The sequence below is a fragment of the Xenopus laevis genome, chromosome 4L (assembly GCF_017654675.1).
Source record: "Xenopus laevis strain J_2021 chromosome 4L, Xenopus_laevis_v10.1, whole genome shotgun sequence".
Lineage (NCBI taxonomy): Eukaryota > Metazoa > Chordata > Amphibia > Anura > Pipidae > Xenopus > Xenopus laevis.
Genome location: NC_054377.1, coordinates 75,585,258 through 75,599,521, shown reverse-complemented (window position 1 = coordinate 75,599,521; position 14,264 = coordinate 75,585,258). Strand labels below are relative to the sequence as shown.

The following is a 14,264-nucleotide window of genomic DNA, read 5'->3' as shown; positions in this document are numbered from 1 at the left end:
TTAAGCCTCTAGGTCACAGGCTTGAGCATACTCAGTTTGCTCCTCTCTTCCCCTCCATTCTCTCTCCTCCCTTCTCCCCTCCCTGCTTTAATCTGATCCCAGAGCTACACTATGAGCGAGCAGGGATAAACTCAGCAAGCTAATATGGCAGCTGCTATACTAAACACACAGAGAGCTTTAAAAGCTGTTTACTTGGGTATAGTAAAGCATTCTATAGAATAAATATAGCATTCTAGCTTGCACTATTGTGGCTAATCTATTGGCTGCCTGAAGCTTTGCATACATATATGCAGAGCTCCTTAAACTGCGGCTATCCAAGACAAAAAAGAAAAAAATGAGGGCACGCTGCCTTGTAAAGTAATTCTTAATTAGGCCTATCATTAAGGGGTGTTCCCGAAATATGTTAGGGGTCCATTCCACAGCAGCCACCTGTTTTTTGATGTTATAATAAACAGTGGTTTTTACTTTACGAGGCACTGTGAATAACAGATTAAGGAAGAATATTACATTGTAAAATGCACATTTGTATTCTTATTGGTTCAAATTGTTTTTCTCTTTGTGACTTTTATTACATTCCCCCACTAGACTCCAGACATGAAGCGGGGTGACAACAGCAGTACAGGGAAATCATGGCTTTAAAAAAATCAGGTTTTATTTTTATCAGCCAGGTCGGTAAAATTCTATGCAGATGTCACCCCTAACCAAGATAAAATGAGGGGACTATATTAAAAAAAAACAACAACTGTACAATTAAAGACAGGACTGAAGCATTTTATTGTGCACTGCTTTATAAACCAATGTAAAAAAAAAAAATACATAAATTGTATACAAAAAGCCAACACCTGACATAATTTATTCCTTGTATACTTGAGTTCTTTATAAAAAAGAATATACAGTATAATATATTAATTTGAAGCTAAGATTCAAAAAAACTTTGAGAGCGAACCTGTAGTTTTTTTTTTAAAAAAGGGAAATGTCTTTATTTGAGTATTTTGGTATTCTTTTGTACAGCAATTTCAACATTAAACATTAAACAAATACATTTTCTTGAAGCTTCCAACCTATGGTTGCCAATAAACTATATGATACTAAGCACAGGAACTATACCAATTGAGCATTCCATGTATTTCACTTGAAACTTCCCTCTGTAACCTGCCATTTCAGCCTTGCACAAGAACTTTGGGCAACTTTGCACCTCATATGTTTCCCCATCTGTGATTTGCATGTTAATCTGTGTTACTCTGTGGGGAGAAGACAAGGGACACTTTGTTGCCTGCTGTAGCTAAAACGTCTTGTGTGTTATTGCATGAAAATAGAGCAGAAAAAAATATTCATTCAATAACACTGATTAATTTAATTAATCCTTTTAATTACGCATATTTAATAGTATTAGAAATAATAGACCCCTTGCTATAAGATATATGGATTTTTATAGCAGAGCATGCAATTTGTTGATACATATATAATTAATAATTAGGAGATTTTAAGAAAAAAAATGTACATACCAAAAATATTGGCAATAGCATGATGGTTATAAAGAGCACATTTTTTTTAAAGATGTTTCATTAGGACTGATAATGTCTGTAACATGTGCCAGAATAAATTTTCAGCATATTTTACTTCTCTGCATTGGACTATTTATTTTTCATGAGCATTTTTCTCAGTAATGGAGAAATACATATTTTATAAGCCTGTTGATTAGAAAGTATGTTATGAGGTTTTCTCCCCAGAGCGACAAACTCAGCTTTGAATTGTGGGGTTAGAACCAAAGGGAAAACGAAAGGATTCTCTCATTGCCATTTATCAAACCTTTCATATACATATCTACCGTTCCACAGAAATAGTTACACGTTTTGATCAGAGACAAATCTGGCTTTAATTTTCCTTAAATACATATTTGTAGTGCAGAGCATTTTGATGCAAATAGCAGCTCTGCTTTTTTGCACAGCCTCTTTTCCCTCTAGTCTAGCAGCGCCAGTGAGAAAAATGAAACTTTGTTTAACAAGTTAATGTGCATGTAATGTGACAGACCTCCTTCAAGACACACTGCTTTAGGCATAGAGGTGGGGCAGACAATTACTTTCATTTTCCATTCAGCACTTCCTAGATTTCACTGCACTCCTTACTTTCCTCCTCCCTCCACACCACCTAACTGTGTAGCCAGTGCATGGGCATTATGTGCGCCATTCTGGTGCATAAACAAGATTTTGACATGATATAAAGCTTGCCTTAATAACAGTGTCCAAAACATGGCTTCTGTCTGTTTGACGTGATTGTGAAATCCAAGATTGAAGTTTATTTTGTTGTTTTCCATGATTATAGTTTATTTTGCTTGATGCTTGACTAACATCATAAAATAGGATTTGGGATTACAGTATATCTATATTATATACTGTAAATGTAAAGTTGTCTATAAACTTATGGTGTGTAAGAAAAAACTTTATATTGAAGGCTGGAACACCAGCCTTTTTCAAAGTGAACCGGATCTACAAACATCGGAATAAATACATGGTGTGGCGGAAAGAAAGTTTGACAAGAAAAGGATGTGATGAAACAAGACAACTGAAGTGTGGAAAATAAAGAATTAAATAAATAAAAAATTAAATAAATAAAAATATTTTTTTTATTTAATTTTTTATTTATTTAGGATTCGGATTCACTCTAATCCTTCTGCCACGCTGAACCGAATCCTAATTCGCATATGCAAATTAGGGGCGGGAGGGAAATCGTGTGACTTTTTGTCACAAATCAAGGAAGTAAAAAATGCTTCTGCTTCCCACCCTAATTTGCATATGCAAAATAGGATTTAGGTATTCAGGGGTTCGGCCGAATCCAAAATAGTGGATTTGGTGCATCCTTAATATAGATATATATATATATATATATATATATATATATATATATATATATTTAACTAGTATGTTTAATTTTGCACAGTCTAAAAAAGTGGATCAGGATGCATTTCACTGCATGTTGTACCTGTATAACTATGCATGCGACAAATAAAGAATCTTATCTAATCATATATATATATATATATATATATATATTTAGTGTAGATATGTAGATGCGTGTTTGCCTCGCCATTTTACTATAATTGGAACTTTATCATAAGTTTTATAGAAGCAAATATGTTATTTAGGTCCAGTCAGGGTACAATATACCATACTAAATTACACACTGTTGTCCATTGATATAGCCAGTATAATTATGTTTATCATGAATAGTCAGCCCTTGCTTCAGATTGGAATCAATATGGCATTATTTCATTGTAATGCACCTGCATTCTCCAGAGGAAATATTGATTGTGTGTTCCTTCATATTTGACAATGTATTGATAATACATCAATCTGAAAAGCTATTAAACATTTTAAAGTTTAAACGCTCATGTCCACAGCATAGTGGAAAATGAAGCTTGCTCTAGAAGTTTCAGTTTATTACTTTTCAAGTACATTATGCAAATTGAGATTAACATTTATGGCGTTGCAGATTAAGATGAATAATTGGTTCAGACAAACAGATTAAGATGAATGATCAGTTCAACCAGAAAATACAGGCCTCTAACCCTGTCGTCATGATGCCCTTTTCAGTATTCTGAATTTGTTTGATCTCTAGAGACTCTTTTTGGAGTCTCCAGTCTGCTTATCTAGATAAAAATGAAATATATAGCCTTTACCTTGCCTACATGAAGTGCAAATGATAAATGTTTCATCATAAAATGTGTGAAGAAGGATACAAAATGCCATATTGAACTCTTTAAATTTTATCCATGAAATGCCACTGTCGCTGCCATTTATGTCCTGTATATATGCAGAGTTTGATATCAGTTAACTTAAATATACAGTAAAGTATAAAACTGTAGTTATGGTATGATTATAGTGAACACATTACAATCATGGCATAGCTGTATTTATGAACTGTAGTTGTTTTATTGCTTATCCCCACAGAGGTATTATCTAAAGACTTACACATAACAGTACCATCTTGTGGGCTTATATAGATATATATAGATGTAATCATTGGAATCTTCATGTACAACACAAAAACGAGTCTGGTGTTGCTTTGTCAGCAGTTTAGGAACAGTTGTAGTAGATATTTGCTGTATGCTCAGACAATATCAGTCATGAAATGCAAGAGTCTATGGGAACAAGTTGATTTCTCCACCCAGTTCCAAGAGGAACACTATCTTTTAGAAATCCATAGAACAACACAAAAGGTGAATAGAACATGCTATATCATGCTATATGCTATATCTTTTCATAACCCAGCCTGTGCAGTTTGGTGAATGATCGAACAAAATGCAGAATTTTTGGCCCTGCATCAGCTGGCAGTATTCCGCTTAGAAGAATTGTTTCCCCCACAAAAGAAAGAAATGCTATGTTTGTCATGTCCTAAATCCAGAAACATGTGTACAGGACTTTGCTCATACTTCACAGTATTGGTGCTAGCAGTTGATTACATAATAGCTGCTGATGTAAATATTACATTCTATCCATAGCAACTCAACCACATTCTAACTGTGGTTCAACAGATAGATCACTTTTCATGCAAACATTTGGTTCTAAATAACTCACATGTCCTGCCACTCAATTCACGTTTCACAATTTTCAGTTAAAAAACACAGAACCTATGTTGCCTTGGTGTGCCGCATAGACAGAGCTACCATCAGTAATCACAAGTCCACATACTACTAATTTATCAATACCCCTTCCCTAAAGAGGTCCCACTAATTAGCCCACTGGTTACCTGAACGTTTTAGGTGGTGGACCCTGCCAATACTTAAACGGGCCCCAATGAAAAAAATGCCTCTTGCATCCAAGGCCACTTTCCAGTTATTCAGAACCCCTCCAGTACTCAAGGAAGGAACTCAACTAGACATATGGTGAAAGTGCAGAGACACTACTGTAATTTGATTACTGGATCAACAACGACATGAATATGTCTATAAAGCAGAGGACATGTCAGTTTAAACAAATTCCTGGTTTGGTTTGTTTTATCCTTCATAAACACCATAATGAATTTCCCCTTTGTTCCTTGGCTGCTGTTTTTGTTTTCTCTCTCCACCACAAGTTCTTTATTCTTCCTTTTTCAGCATTTACATTATTTGTTCTCATCTTTCTAAATGTCCCATTCCCTCTGCCCATTTTCATATCTTCTTTGCTCTTTTCTCCTTAATGCCCTTTTTTATTCTGCTTTCAATTTTATCTTTTATAATCTACCCTCTGCCTCTCCTTTTAAAATCTTTTTCACAAATCCTTCTGCCAGTCTACTTTTCTCTCCACTGTAGCACCCATGGTATATGCTATGTTTCAGAGCTGGTGGAGTATGATCAGATTATTCATTTTGGTATTGCCATAGTAGCAAGAGCTGTAATGATTCTCTTTAAGCCTCCCTTAACTGATGGATAATAGAAAACTTTTTATTGCAACCACTTCTGTTCTCTTTAACCTCGCTGACATTCTGCTGCAGCCACCAAACACTCTACACAGCCCATAATCAGAAGCATCTGCAATGAAAAAATATATATTATCTGCCAGTTTGGGGGAGGCTGGAAAGGAATAGTTACAACTTTCACTTCTGTGGCAACACCAGAATGAATACATTGATCACAACATTTTTGAGTGCAGCCACTTTGTACTGTGATTTTCTCTGTGTATTACTGGGTATAGTGACTGGTTTAGAAACGCTGCAGGATAAGACACTGGATCAAAAGGGACAATTTGATGTGATAAAGGATAGAAGATCCCTCTAGTGATGGGTGAAATTACAACCAGCTCAGCACCTTAATAATATGTCACCCATGCTTACACTTCAGCTCGATTAAAGATTTATAAATGGCAGCTCAGACCCTCCATAGAGGGTTACTGCACACACATGCACATGAGTGGGCACTCAATAATAATTATATATATTGAGGGGATGTTTCCTATTGTAATCAAAAAGCCCGAGTGAACAGAAATGTCTTGAGTTTGCTTTTAAAGAAGATGCCTCTCTGACTATTATTGATAAAGAGTTCTATACTGTGGGTGCTGTGTGACAGAAAGCTTGAGATCCAATGGATTTTAGTGCTACTTTCTACCTTGAGTATTCCTGAAATTTAAAGGCAAGGTGGCCAATTTTGAAGACAATTCTGCATTTAATGTGTGTAGAACTGGTGTTATGTGGCATTTGTGGTGTTGATGGATAAGTATACGCATACAGATTACTCACATGTGACTGGTCCGCGTCTATCCTCGTGGTGGCCCTCTGTCAGCTGGAGTCCGCTCCAGGCACACTAACAACGTCCAAAGCAATAGCAGATAGACAGGAGCTGACAACCACGGGTAGTATTAAGATAAAAAAACATGTTTATTTCCAAGCATCTTTAAAAACACAAACAGGCATCCTCCTGGAGCTCCTTAGCTAAACCATGTTGTGTCTAGTCACCTGATGGATAAGTAGTCTCGCCGCTGCAAAGGTCCGGCCATGCAGCAAACAAAAACAAGTCCTTAAAGCAAGCCAAGGGTCAAGGGTGGGCAGCAGTCAGTCAAACATAAACCAGGACACAGGCCGAAGGTCAGGACAGGCAGAAACCATGCAGAGTAAGTTAATAGGCCGCTGTGGCCAAAACCAGGAGATCAGATAATGGGGAACAAGCACAGGAGCAGGACTTACAAGACAGGAGCAGGGTAACAAGAACAAGGTTGCAGGAACATGATCAGGAAGAGGATCAGGAACAGGGTCACAAATCATTGGACTAGGAGAAGGCAGAATGGACAATGATCCAGCAATGGGGAGACTGGGAAGCAGGCTTAAATAGCACTTTAACAAGCTATTGCCTGCAGCTGGATAAAATATTAGGGTATTCAAATTCATACCTTTGTGACTTACACCTTTAGTTTACAATGGCAGTATAGCTGATGGAAAATGCATATTTATAAAGCTCTGATATCAAATAAATTATGAATAGCAAATAGAAGTAAATCTCTATTTCACCACTATTTAAACAACTTTGGCAAAATTATTGATAAGTAAAACATGAAATAAACCCTGTGCTTAACACCTGCCATAAGCATGTGGTATATTCAGAACTCCCTAACACTCTGCACGCTTTGGCACTCCCAGTTTTCACATCTGAATGACAAACAAGCTTGGGGTAGTAGAAGCCCATGTATCTCCCATACTTCATGTATATTTTATTTATTTATTTCCTGATATTTATATTGTGCCCACACATTTCTGTATTGCTTTAAAGAGCTTATACGTCATTCCATTCCTCAGTGGAGCTAACAATCTAAGGTCCCTATGGCAGACACACACTGTAGGGCCAATCTGCCTGTACATTTTGGGAGTGTGGGTTGAAACAGGAGTATATGGAGGAAACCTACGGAGAGAACAAACTCCATGCAGTTATGGCCCTGTCTGGAATCAAACTTAGGACCCCAGCACTGCAAGGCAGCATTGCTACCCACTGTAGCTTCCATGCTGCACTCCCAAATGCATATCCATCATTTTTCCCATCTTTTTTTGGGACAGATGTTTTTCTTCCTTATGACTCATATTGAATATGGATGCCATGTTAATGCAAAATACAGTTTGCACAGCTAAGAAATCTATAGCAGAAATTACAGAATTACATGAGTATATCTCATTTCATTTTACATGAAGGTAGTTAACTAAATTGCTCTGAGTAAATTCTAATCATCTCATGCCTGTAAAAGGTTCATTTATTGTCTCAGAAATGAGCTCATGTGAGCTTCTAGAACTTCCATTTGCTTTTTATAAGGCAATATGATGTATTTGGTCTCATCAGGTAACTAACCATTCAACTTATGTGCAGACTTATGTCTTAGAATATCTGTGTGCACATAGGGCAGTCACTTTCTAAACAAACAAAGTTAATCTGGAAACATCTGTTATAGGAATGTTAATGGGTTGTTTAATAATTATTTAGTGGGAATACCTGTATACTTTGTAAAGGCAAATTGTTTACTGGATCCACACAATATTTTCAAATATATTTTGGCACTCAAGAATTCTCTGTGAAATTCTGGATTTAAAACAAGGTTGCTGGGCCTCATAGCAGAGGGCCTCACAGAGGCATATTATTTTACTATTTACTATTACTGTACTAAATTTACTCATTTTCTGCTGTAGGTTTCCTGCTACATTTTAGCAAGTCCCTATGAAATTTGGCAGCATGACACATTTTATGATGTTTTAGAGTGGCAGGGTTTTCCTTTGTAAGTCTAGCTTTGTGTGCCCTAGACTTGCTGAATATATATGTTAAAGATTGTGTAGTTGTAATTGGCCCTTTTGTAGGGGGTACTTCCCTCTAATTACTATTACATACACTAAAAGCACAAGGATGGCAGGAGCTGTAAAATAAAGGTAACTTCCTTTCAGAGAGCAAAGTTTAAACACGCACCAACCATTAAAGGTGGCCTGTCACTAGTGATGGGTGAATCTGTCCCGTTTTGCTGAAAACGCTGAAAAATTTGCGAAACGCATTGAAGTCAATGGGCGTCAAACTAATTTTGATGCTCGAGAATTTTGACACGAGCAACAATTTTTTTCTGCGCGACTCTTTTGTACAAATACATTATAGTCAATGGGTGTTTTTGACACTCGACAATTTTTATCATCGCGAATTTTCATTGCTGTTTTTTGACATTCGCGGGCGTCAAAATGCTGAAATTCACCGCAAATCCATGCCTGGCGAATAAATTCGTCCATCACTACCTGTCACTAAGACAATTTATATTTTGTAAATAATGTTTATTTTGCTTGATAAACACAAATAGAAAGCATTGAGAATCATTTCTTAGGGTGACAAGTTTTAAATCCTGACAAAATTTCACCCAGTTTACACTACCATTTTTAAAGTGTTCTCCCATCCTTGGCATCAGCCTCCAGTGTCATTCCAGGGAACCTGTCAACACATTTTCCACTGCAGGGCTGGACCCACTACACCAGCTTTGCCAGGCACTTGTCTGGTACCCGTTGAGAAGTTGCTACCACTCACTCCTTGGTGGGGTTTAGCTGCCCATACTCACTAGTGTGGTTTAAGTCTGCTGTACCACACATATTCTATGCTGACTCACTCTGGTGCAGGGTATAGTTTTTCTTCAGAGGTGGCTCTCCTGTAGATGTCCCATGACGCACACTTGGCCTTGTTTCAGTCTCCTTTAGTACCCTTTACGTTTTTCAGGGTTTCCCCTTTCTATCACTATAATAAAAACTAACATCTACTGTACATAACTAACTCACTACCATCTGGTGGACAAATGTAGTAATTACCCCAAACATAACTTGTAAACCCCCTTCACCCTCTTACACTGCTTAGAACACCAATGGGGGAATGTAATAAAAGTAGCAAAGAGAAAAACTATTCGAACCAATAAGAATAAAAATGATTCACACTTTTAAGAAGTGCTTGAAGGTGTTGTAATCTTTTGGAGCAAACATAGCTTTTTCAGTAAGAAGTTTTATTACATTCACTGCTCATTGGCACAAACTGTAGAATTCACAAACTTTCTTCCACTATCAAAAGTGGTTGCTGTAGAATTTCCGGGTTTGCAAAAGCTGTATTAAATTTGTGCCAAAGAAAATCTGTTCATGCAAATCCATACATTTTCTCATTGCTAATAGTTTTTCCATTACCGAGTTTTATTACGTTCCCCCATAAGTCTTACATTTGGGTAAGAGACATATTGGTTTTAATGTACCAGTGGTACACTGTACAGTACTGGATTTAGGGAGTAATTATTAAGTGCCCTTGTCCTTTACACTAAAGTACTCCAGAGCATTTATATTGCAAGAAAGAACAATAAAATTGAGTGAATGCAAATTTTATTTACTGTAGAAATAATTTCTTGTTAAAAGATGCTATCAGGCAAGATCTGCATGGCTTATAGGAGAGCAAGCTGAAGCCCTAAAGTAATGAGTAAACTAAAAAGTTCTCCTTACAAATGTCACTGAGCAGTGCCGGTGCCACCAATAATCTCTGGAATTAGCTGGGTTTGACAGTAACCAGGTCTTTTTTGACATTTTTCAAATCTGGTCATTTCATTATTTAATAGCTTGACCTTTGGATCGGTGGAAAGACTTTAGCGATAAATGCACAGATTTAATAACTAGAACTCATTGACAAGTGACCTTTAATATTCAGCTCTTTTTTTGTGAGGAAAGAAGGCTGTTTTTTAAGTATTAATCCCAATTATATTTTTTGTTGTCTGCAAGGTTGTAGTAAAAAAAAAATGCAAAGGTCACAGGTTTGATCTCCTTCACCAGTTTAAGGTGATACTGTTCTTTGCATTAATTTGAAATTAACACATACTGTACTATGTGCATCTTGTGGGAACACCTGGGTTGTTAATAAGCAGCTATGCTTGTGAAATTCCTGGGCTTGTCCATTCATCAACTGTGATGTTACTACAGAGAGTTTTGCTGTGGCTTACAAGTAAATAGAAAAGCTGATGTGTTTAGCACACTCTCGCAGGATTCTGCCCTTTACTGAATGCCAAGTAGCTGTGAGTGATAGATAGTGTAAGTAAACTAGTCAGCTCCCTAGAGCAGTGCTGTCTAACTCCTTTACCAATGTTAGACATTTTTGTAGACCCAATAATAATAGTTAAAAGCCAGACATACTCGTGGACCCTTCAGAATTCTCTAAAACTTTCTCCTTCTTTGTTGCAAGTTAAACAAGTTCCTTATTATAAATTAATTTTCATTGCATAAAAATATTGTCTTGCCATCACAAAACACATGGTAGACTGGATAACGACACAGGAAAAAATGTCTAGCATTTTGTTGGACACGCATAACAAATTTTTGAAAATCTGGACGCCATGGTTAATATATCGATATGGGACTGACAACCCTATTGCTCTTCTTTGTGTTAAAGGTGCAATGTAACTACTCTAGATAGCTCCCAAAGCAGAAAGGACTATAGACAGGTTCTGTCCTATAATGTTATTGTTTAACTTGTTTGAATTGTTTGTTAAACGTGTATTTAGTAGACATGGATGGTTGTCATAACGTTAACAAATAACTTTGACAATTGATATAGATACATCAGAAAGTATACAAGAATGTAAAGACAGCTAAGTACATGTATAATTGATTTGTGCTGCAATGTCATACATATTATGCCTATTTGTATTCTCCTTCTGATGAAGGCCATTATGCACCTTTAAAATGCAAATATAAATATTGAAATTAAAATATATATATATTGTCTTGCAACAATTGAGTGGATTAAACCAAAAAGAAATGCTATAAAGATGACCAAATTTGGGTCTTTTAGTTCTAATTTGGTGGCAGATTAGAATTGATGCACATGAATTTTATGTGCAGAAAACAGTTTCAAAATGGTGCATAAATAAACATGTAACTCTGTGCTAGCACTTTGTTATTGTTCTAGATTTTACATTTCATGGCAACTGTCCAAATGATATCATAAAACTAGTGTACAAATAAAGTCTTTCTCCTGAGATCCTATTTCCTGCTGCTTCTGCCAACATTTAGGAGTAAGAGGATCCAAGTGTATTCCCTATCCCTTTTAATATTTTTATTTTTTGTATGATACATTTGGCAAGAATAATAAAAAAGGTTCAATATTTTGGGTGTGCAGCAGCATTTGATTAACTGGATGGATCAGTCGTTATAGACAGACATTACCTCTTATTTGGTGTGGGTTTTTTCACTTTTGGTATGACGTTCCCTCTGTGGTTCAGTGTTTGGTGTTTTAGCCAGTGACTGAATTGGGTCCCCTGGGAGAACCCCATAGTTTCTGAACTAAACAGATGTGTATAAAAAAATACTATATCCCATAGTGATAATGCTTACTTGGGATATACTGACATGATTTTACATATGTTAACAAGGGAACTAGTTTTAATTTAATTCATTTATTTTCTTATGGGTGTCAGAGCTAAAATTTATATTACAAGCAGCAAGAAATGTTTTCACATCACTACATTACATGCAGATCAAATGCAAAGGGTCATACAGCCCTGTATGCATAAACTTCTGTAGCATTCATACATAGATTCCATGTTGACTTGCGTGCTCTGTAGTGATCGCTCTTCAGTGGCTAACCAAATGAAATTAAAGCAATAACTTTAAATTTATTACACTAGTTAGAGTCCTGATTTACACATGTTTAATTATATTACTTATGGCTCTGATAAAAATATAGCCAAAGCAATATTGTAACATTCTTTATTTATATGTTTTGTTTCTTATGTTCTAAATGATGTTTATTGTGAATATAAAAACCAAGTGTATTACAGGAATCCTAGGAAAATGTGAGGTGGCTGGTGGGGTTTGCTGAAATTCCAGCTGACAATTCCTATAGCTAATTGTAATCTCTGGAAGAAACACAGACCGCAAATGTTGCTGTATTTTTAAAGGACATGCAATATGCTCCACTGTTTTATTGTAGTTTTATGACAAGATTAAACATAAATTCTGCTCATTACAACCGAAGCAGTGCAACCTGTCAACTTTCTTCATCTGTTGTCTATAATTTATAGTATTTTATTGCAGTGTGAAAAAGGTACAATTATTTTTGAATAGCAGAGTCCACAGAGTGTGAGAATTTGCGAGACTGTTTAATATTTAACTGTTTCATGTTTAAAAAAATGTGTTTTAATTTCCAGCCTCTGCAACTAGACTGCGGTCTTTGTGCAGTTATTTCAAATTCAGGACAGATGAGTGGTCAGAGAGTTGGTGATGAAATTGATCAATCTTCTTGCATCTGGAGAATGAACAATGCCCCCACAAAAGGATATACTGAAGATGTGGGGAAGCGTACTACAGTTCGGGTGGTGTCTCACACCAGTGTGCCTCTTCTGCTCAAGGACCCAGATTATTTCTTCAAGGAGACCAACAACACCATCTATGTTATATGGGGTCCTTTCCGAAATATGCGGAATGATGGGAAAGGAATTATTTATAATATGTTAAAGAGAACTGCTGAAAGTTATAGTGGCGCAAAAATATACATAACAACAGAGGTACGGATGAAACATTGTGACCATATCTTTAAAGAAGAAACTGGAAGAGATAGGTAAGGAACTTTAAACTCACTAACTATTGTAGGAATTATAGTCATGCTCCTCTCCTTACTCCTTTCTTACTCACTTCACCTCTTGCCTTTTTTCATCTTTTTTTTCACCTATATTTTCTGCCTATTGCATTATGCTGTATGTTATCTTCCCTTTTAATTGAATCCTGTTTTCATCACCTTTGTATCGTTCCTACTACCCTATTCTTTTATTCGTGTGCAGGTAAATTCTTGCACTTGCATCTCTGCTTCTTCCCTTCCCTGCTCTTCCCTTCTGCTGTTTTGCCATTGCCCCTTTTTCTGTTTTACAAATACTTTATTAATTTTAGGCATTAAACTCTCAATTTTAGGCATTTGTTTGTATTTTGGCACAGAGGCTTCTGTGATCAGATGTTTCATATTTCTGTTCATGTATGCATGTAATGATCATGCCTTTCATATCACTTCAAATCAATTACATAGTGTTTATGAACAGCTCTCAGGACACTCTTAAGTTTACAGTAGGTTAAAGGAGAACTAAAGGTTAACTAAAAAAGTAGGAAAGTATATTATGTTTTGGGGTTCTGTAACCAGCACAGAATTTAATAAACATCCCAGTAGCATCAGCTTATATGGCAGACAAACCTCGTTTTCTGCTTGATAACTTGTGACAACCCTAAGCTTAGCTTCTCAACAGCTGCTCAGAGCACAATGAGCATGTGTGTGTCACAGAAAGTCCTAACAAGATGGAAAACTCCCGTGACAACTTTAAAGTTCTGGATCATTGCTGCTATTGAGATGCTGACCCTTTATGCTGGCTCAATATGTTTAGTATATAAAATAAGGCATTTCTATCCATATTCATTTTTAGGGTTTAATTTTCCATTAAGGCAAGGCAAGTTGGACAAAACCAAGTGATTCATTTCCTTACATGTAGTCAGATGGGTTTGAATTCTTGAATTTTATTAAAACGTTGCACAACACTGACCAATTATCTGTCAACTGTTTGTACAGATAGCTATGTTTTTGATGCTTACATGAGGCAGACAGTTATTTCTACTTTAACTGAACTATAAAAAATACTACTGATGTGTTGAATGGTATGTTGTCAAGCCTTACATATCTTGAGAACAGTAAGATATAGAAAACTGCATATGCTGTTTTTTTCCTCTGGTCTGTATATGTTTCTAAAGTAAAAACAATCTGTTGAAAATGTTAAGTAAAAGTATTTAAA

General features: G+C 36.2%; 1 protein-coding gene across 1 annotated transcript in view; it reads left to right on the top strand.

Moving 5' to 3' along the window:
• st6galnac3.L (ST6 (alpha-N-acetyl-neuraminyl-2,3-beta-galactosyl-1,3)-N-acetylgalactosaminide alpha-2,6-sialyltransferase 3 L homeolog) overlaps positions 1-14,264 on the top strand; it is a 134,415-nt gene that overhangs the window by 66,111 nt on the left and 54,040 nt on the right. The window contains exon 3 of the mRNA XM_018258189.2: positions 12,645-13,054. Coding sequence (XP_018113678.1) covers positions 12,645-13,054 — 410 coding nt within the window. The remainder of the gene's footprint in view (positions 1-12,644; positions 13,055-14,264) is intronic.